This window comes from Haliotis asinina, chromosome 8 (genome assembly GCF_037392515.1).
Source record: "Haliotis asinina isolate JCU_RB_2024 chromosome 8, JCU_Hal_asi_v2, whole genome shotgun sequence".
NCBI lineage: Eukaryota > Metazoa > Mollusca > Gastropoda > Lepetellida > Haliotidae > Haliotis > Haliotis asinina.
In genome coordinates this window covers 57324097-57330893 of record NC_090287.1, presented here as the reverse complement: position 1 = coordinate 57330893, position 6797 = coordinate 57324097, and the positions used below count along the sequence as shown (strand labels likewise).

Genomic DNA, 6797 nt, shown 5'->3' with positions numbered 1-6797 from the left:
GTTCTCTGTGTCACCTTATGTGATTTTTTAGAATAAAATTTCTATTCTGTTCTGCTCTGTTCTGGTAAGAACCGTGACTAATGTGTGTTGAATTTCACGCCTAATGCGAAAAATGGCAGTTATGTTAAAAACAGCGACCTTAATATGTCAACAAATTGTACGGAACTTCATCTGAAAGGATTTAAACTATTTGCAGTTCAAGCACTGACAAGCCTATGGACGTTTTTGTGGATCGTAGCAATGGGGGGCAGCTTACGTACTTTTTAAATGAGCAAGTCATGGAGTCCCATGACATAGGTATAATGTGCATACATGGTGTAAAATTTAATTTTTACAGCATACCTTTTAATATTCTCCCTGAAAATAGCACGTTAAAGAATAAAGCGCGTGTGTTTCCCCTCTATGGACATAACAAACGTAGTCGATACTAGCTCAATATTTTGCTCGGAAATACTTTACTGATCTTCAGCTTTTCAGAAATAAATATATGGGTGAAGAAAATTGCCAAGTAAGATTTGTAACGGACATGAGGATAAGGATGTTGATCATCTGGCAGCAGAATTGTCGCTCATGGATAAATACAGAGTTGGTGGGATGAGGATGTATGGAACGCACAGACAAAATGAATCAGGTGAACCACAGACACAGGATGTTAGTACACGGAACAGAAAGGTATCAAAGAGAAACAAATTTCCTGCTGGGTGTGGGGTTTATATACATCTTAAAGTCATCTCCTTTGTATTACCGAGATTCACATCACAACAACTGTATTTTTTTTTTTTAAAAAAAAATCACAGACAATTAATTTAACCGTCATTTTCCAATGTTAACTGTAAACCTACGGAGTCAAGAGATGGGCTGTTGTGGTGTTGTCACCTGTCTTATCGAATGAATGAACTCACGAGATTGTGTATTGTAGCCGGACCATTCAGCAGAATCAGACAGTCGACTTCAAGTGCAGGATGCAGCTACTCACTAAGAAGACAGATCCCCTGTCCTGTAACAACTAGGCAGTTGTTGCAGTGTTACCATCAGTTTGCAACTAATGTCATCTTGACGAGATTGTGTTTGTAAGCAGGGATTATCCAAACAGACGTTCTTGCTCTCAGGCACCATGTTGGTTTGAGGCTACATTCATGCCCAATTGTCGGACGTTTGAATTATGAATCATGAACAGAATTATTGAATTATGAACAGTTTGAATTATGTTTGCAAATCATGTGACTGATAATCAACAAAATCTTGAAGAACACCAACTTTACTGACATTTTGCTGTAAAAAATCTTAACATTCCACAAGAGTAGCGATATCACAAGAGTGAGTGAGTTTTGTTTTACGCCGCACTCAGCAATATTCCATCTATATGGCGTGGGTCTGTAAAAAGTCGAGTCTGGACCAGACAATCCAGTGATCAACAACATGAGCATCAATCTGCGCAATTTGGAACCGATGACATGTGGCCAACCAAGTCAGCGAGCCTGACTACCCGATCTCGTTAGTCGCTTCTTACGACAAGCATAATCGCCTCTTATGGCAAGCATGGGTTGTTGAAGGTCTATTCTACCCTGGGATATCATAAGAGTAGCGATGTGCTACAAAGGATGGCGTAGTGATGTTTGAAAAGAACGTTGAACTAGCTTTGACCAGTGAATAATGCATAAAAGAAGGACGGATTAAATTCGTGGAGCATACCCTACGATACCTGCTGAAAGGTACTCACGTTACAGAAGAAAGTTAGCGAGGCACTATGACATCTCCCGTACATTTTGTCACCACCACATACTCTATGACAAAACCCACTGCTATGAGATGTTGTATGACAAAACAAATTCTAGTACTTTCTTTGAGTTAAGTCCCATCCGGGATTCGAACCGACACCCTAAGATTCAGGCACCTAATCGCAAGCACACAACTCAACTAAGAAAGTGTTATCCCAAATATAACATATGTTACATTTGACCATTTTCTAAATAGCATTGTGAAATACTCGTTTGGTATTGTCGCGTTCCCTATGAAAAGACTTCCGATGTTAAATGCACGCAGCACTTCTCAAAACATGAATAATGCGTATCTCTCAATTACAGTATGAACCCAAAATACATATTTTGGTTACTGTATTAAAAAGTTCGGATGAATTAATACGCTCGCGCCCTCTACCGACCTAACATTATTTCAGACGAACAAGTATAAAGTTATGTCCCCTGGAGCACTTTTTTATTGTATCAATATTGATTATTTTTTTTATTGTATCAATATCAATTATTTAGGAAGCTAAAGTGAGCGATATGTCCCAGTGTATATAATATAGGCCAAAATACTGTCAAGACTGTGTGACATTGTGCTTTTAACTGTCAAAACTATTGTATTGTTGTAGGGTTGTCACCTGTCTTAACGGATAAATGAACTAACTAGCCGGATTGTATATTGTAGTCGGTATCATCCAATCAAACCAATCACACGGTCTTCCAGAAGTGCAGCTTTAACCCAAGGAGGGAAATCTTGTTTGCTGTTAAAACAAGTTTAGAGATTACAGATGCGTTGTTGCAGCGCTGTCACCACCTCGCAATTAACGTCATCGTGGGATTGTGTTTATTAGCAGGAATTATTCAATCAGGCGCTTTGGCGCAAAACAAAGTGGTAAATGCGTGAGAGTTTCATTGTAGAATTTGACGATACACGCGATAAATATCGATTCGTTGTGTTCAAACCAAGCGTATAATTATCTATACATTGTCTCTCTAAAGGACTTCATCCTTACACATACATTTTGGAGTCGACAAGCGTAACGATACCTGTGTTTGGGTGCCTATGAGGCAACGCAGGCCGTGATATGTTAAAAAGTTACTTTTGACTGTTTTATAATACATGAATGAAAGACAATCATTCCCAGAGCATGTCCTAAAATACACGCTGTGAAATGTTCGTATTACAGAATATAGCCTGTGGGTATCCAATCAATGAAATTAAGAATACTGGCTGGTGATTTTACGCTTACATTACACGTATCAGTGATTTAAGCCTTTCAGAACTACATATATGCGTAAAGAAAGCTGTCCTTAAAGAAACAGGGCTGATGGCCATTCCGTTCACACATATGTCATGTGAGATTGCATGACACCACTCGTTTATTTGGTCGTCATCAGGTTTGATGACAGCACTCATGTGTATTGTAGCTATATGTTGTAAGACGCCGAGCCTGACCATCCGATCCCCTTTAGGGTAGGCTTAAGTCGCAAGAAACGTACGTTCTATGAACGTATTCACGGGAAAGGATTACACACTATGTCTACTTAATCAGGTGTCAGGCCGGGAAAGCCACAAGAGAATGAAGATTTTATGGATATCAACTTCTTTATTATGACAACACAACGTTTCGGAGTTAATGCTTACTCCTTCATCAGGTGAACGAGAAGGGGGTACAGAGCTATATTTATATGTACAGGTAAACAATAACAAAGTAACAAGTGGAATGAGTTAACAAAAGCTGGAAGCCAGTATAAACTAGCACTGATAGGGAGCCGACAGTTATGATAACAATGATGGAAGCTAATGGTAAGATTACGTCTGGTAAAAGTGGCGATGATAGCTTGCTTGATCTGAGGATGGTGGCAGGAGTTGTAGGCCAGACTGGAAAGACAACACAAGAAAACCCTGAAGAACCTCCTTGAGAAGAGAGAAATCAACGAGATCATCTTCAACCAGCTGAACCCTATCAACTTCAAAGCCCCATACGGAAGAGCTACCATCAAGATCCACAAGAACTCGCCCAAAGCCCGGATCCTAGACTGCTCAAGAGGTTCAGTCTTCTACAACACCGCCCAGTTCCTCTCACGTCTCCTCGCTCCACTTGGAAAAGATGGCAAGTCCTACATCAGCGACTCTTCATCCTACGTCAACCAGCTGAAAGAATCCAACCTCACAAGCACCATGGCCAGCTACGACGTCGTGGACCTCTTCACCAACATCCCACTAGAAGAAGCCCTGGACATCCTCCGCAGCAAGTAAGCCAACAGGATAGATGACTTGGACACCCACCTCACCACAGGCAGCATCATCAACCTCGCTCGCAGCTGCTTTGACACCTCCTACTTCACATTTAATGGTAAGATATATAAGCAGATCCACGGTCTCCCCATGGGCTCACCTCTTTTTCCTCTCATTACAGAAATCTTCATGCCCTCCTTCGAGGAAGCAGCCCTCTCCACAGCTTCGTTCCAGGCCCTCCGTTGGTACCGCAAAGTCGACGACACCTTCACCACCATCGCCAATGACAACGACCCCAGCGAGCTCCTCAACCATCTCAACGACCAACATCCAAGAATCAAGTTCACCGTGGAGACTGAGACAAACTTACACCTGCCTTTCCTTGATGTATCCATCCACACCACAGACGATGGACTCAGAACCTCAGCATACCGCCACCCGATGCACACCGGCCAGTACATCCACTACAACTACTGCCACCATCCTCAGATCAAGCACGCTATCATCGCCACCCTTACCAGACGTGGCAAAGCCCTCTGCCATCCCGATGCGCTAAACAGTGAACTGGACCACCTCAGAAAGACATTCACTACACTCGTCACAGCCACCATCAACAAGATCCTCAAGGACCGAGAACCCCGCCCCAAGCCTTCTCCATCACCCATCAGAGCAACCATACCCTACCTTGGTCCCATCAGTCATCAGATATCACGCCTTACCAAGACCAAAGCCAGCATCGATGTCACCTTCTCCAGCTGCAAGACCATCAAGACCCACCTAAAAGCCAACGGTAAAGGGCCCAGCTGTCAACACCCTAACCCGAGAGGATGCATCTACCAGATCCCTTGCAACTGTGGCGACCTATACATTGGAGAACCGCCAGGAACGCCAATCAACACCAGAATGAAGGAACACCAGACCTCCGTCAGCAAACTCGACCAGAAATCGGCCATCTCTGAACACATTCTCAAGAACCCTGGACACTCAATTCGATGGGAGGACACTAGGATACTATCTACCAACAACAACAACTGGCGCCAATCTGTGTACATTGCATCTATGTAATTCATTAGTGTTTACACAATCCACCCGTGTACATCCTTTATCATCACCCCTATCATGTACATCATCCTTAATCCTCATCCAATCATATCATCACCATTGGCCTCCTTAATCCCCAATTATGTCATCGTCCTTAATCCTCATCTGTGTTATGTAAACATAATCTTACCAGTGGCTTCCATCATTGTTATCATAACTGTCGGCTCCCTATCAGTGCTTGTTTATACTGGCTTCCAGCTTTTGTTAACTCATTCCACTTGTTACGTTGTTATTGTTTACCTGTACATATAAATATAGCTCTGTACCCCCGTCTCATTCATCTGATGAAGGAGTAAGCATTAACTCCGAAACGTTGTCTTCTCATAATAAAGTTGATATCCATAAAATCTTCATTCTTATGTATTTCACTTCTAAATGCCCTTCAAAGACGGGAAAGCCACATTTAAAAATTGCTGTTATCGGGAAAACCACATTTCTAACAGTCTAATTAATTAATGGATTACCGTAAGTGGTAAAAAAGTGTCCCTATGTATGAGGAAGGAATAATCTTTCCTACTCACAAGAGCGGTGTTTAGCAATACCTGGGGAAGACTATTTAGCATTCTAGGGCACGTTATATAATATTGTGTTCATAGGAAACTAGTCATCTTTTCTACTCACAAGCTCGGTGTTTCACAATAATTAGAGTAATCTAACCGATTCTTCCTCCAAGAGATCAAAGGCGTACTTCTTTCAAACACTGAGTCAATCTTGTTTGTCCCTATCATATATAAATGACTTCTTGTTCACTCTCGACGGGTGGCACAACAAGGTAAAGAGACTTGCTCTGTAGAGCCACCATAACATTTACGAGATAGTGGCGATATTTCAGCGCGAGCAGTCTTTCACAGAGGTTGGTGTCCTGAGACTTTCTAAGCAATGGACAGCGTCGCCACGAAGAAAGAACTGTAGGAGGATTGCATCATTAAAGACTGAACATCTGAGCCAACAACTGAATGAGATTCAGTGTGCGAACCATGTGGACCTTCACCTACAGTAGAGGAATAAACAAGAATGTTCTCAGAATGTAAACAACAATGGGCTTCTCTGTCAATAAGGATTGTCACCAAGTGTAGTTCTTAGTTCATTGTCATTATTGTGTTTTACGAATGAATATTTATTATTACCTAGTATATTATTGTGCGTTGACTATAGAAACAAAACTTTGTTGTAATCTGAATAAATTATGAGGAAATATTGTCTTATTTTTTAAAATACGGTAACGGGTTTGAATCATTAAGCGTGTTTTCATAGCATAGCCGAGAAAGCCACATTCCATGTTCGCGCAACCGTAACTATTGCCGGGACAGCCACGTCAATTTTGGATATTTGTTTTGGAAATGTGTCTTTTCCGGCCTGTAATCACCAAACAAGGCAGTCATGTAGAGAATAGTTTCAACCCTTGTGCTATAAGGAAATACCATGTAAAATCCCAACTAAACTGTCATTTTCAAATGAACTCTTTTCCAGCGGGAAAATACATATTTCAGTAATGTACGAAGTAATTAGTGAAAAAATCCCCAAACAAACAAAATATCTGTTTTAAGCATTTGAACGCTATTTATTACAATGATGGATACAGAAAACCTTCATTCCAACATTTCACTCATACATTCGTCTTCCTCCCAGATGATGTCTAGACCCCACACTGTTGTCTTTCTCGTGTCCAGACAATACACAGGCTCGTAAAAAGGACGTTCCTCTATGACGCC

The 6797-nt window shown here is 41.5% G+C and overlaps 1 protein-coding gene across 1 annotated transcript; it reads left to right on the top strand.

Moving 5' to 3' along the window:
* The first annotated feature begins 3927 nt into the window (after positions 1-3927).
* LOC137295314 (uncharacterized) lies at positions 3928-6085 on the top strand. The gene is made up of 3 exons (XM_067826630.1): positions 3928-3997; positions 4166-4908; positions 5918-6085. Exons 1-3 carry the CDS (start codon positions 3928-3930, stop codon positions 6083-6085), a joined length of 981 nt encoding a protein of 326 aa, XP_067682731.1.
* Positions 6086-6797: the final 712 nt, after the last annotated feature.

Excerpts from the sequence above, each read along its gene's own strand:
- LOC137295314 (XM_067826630.1), top strand. The coding sequence starts at position 3,928 with ATGGCCAGCTACGACGTCGTGGACCTCTTCACCAACATCCCACTAGAA. Across the intron at positions 3,998-4,165 it reads AGCCCTGGACATCCTCCGCA|AAATCTTCATGCCCTCCTTC; the intron begins GCAAGTAAGCCA and ends CTCTCATTACAG. Across the intron at positions 4,909-5,917 it reads TGAAGGAACACCAGACCTCC|CGCGAGCAGTCTTTCACAGA; the intron begins GTCAGCAAACTC and ends GCGATATTTCAG.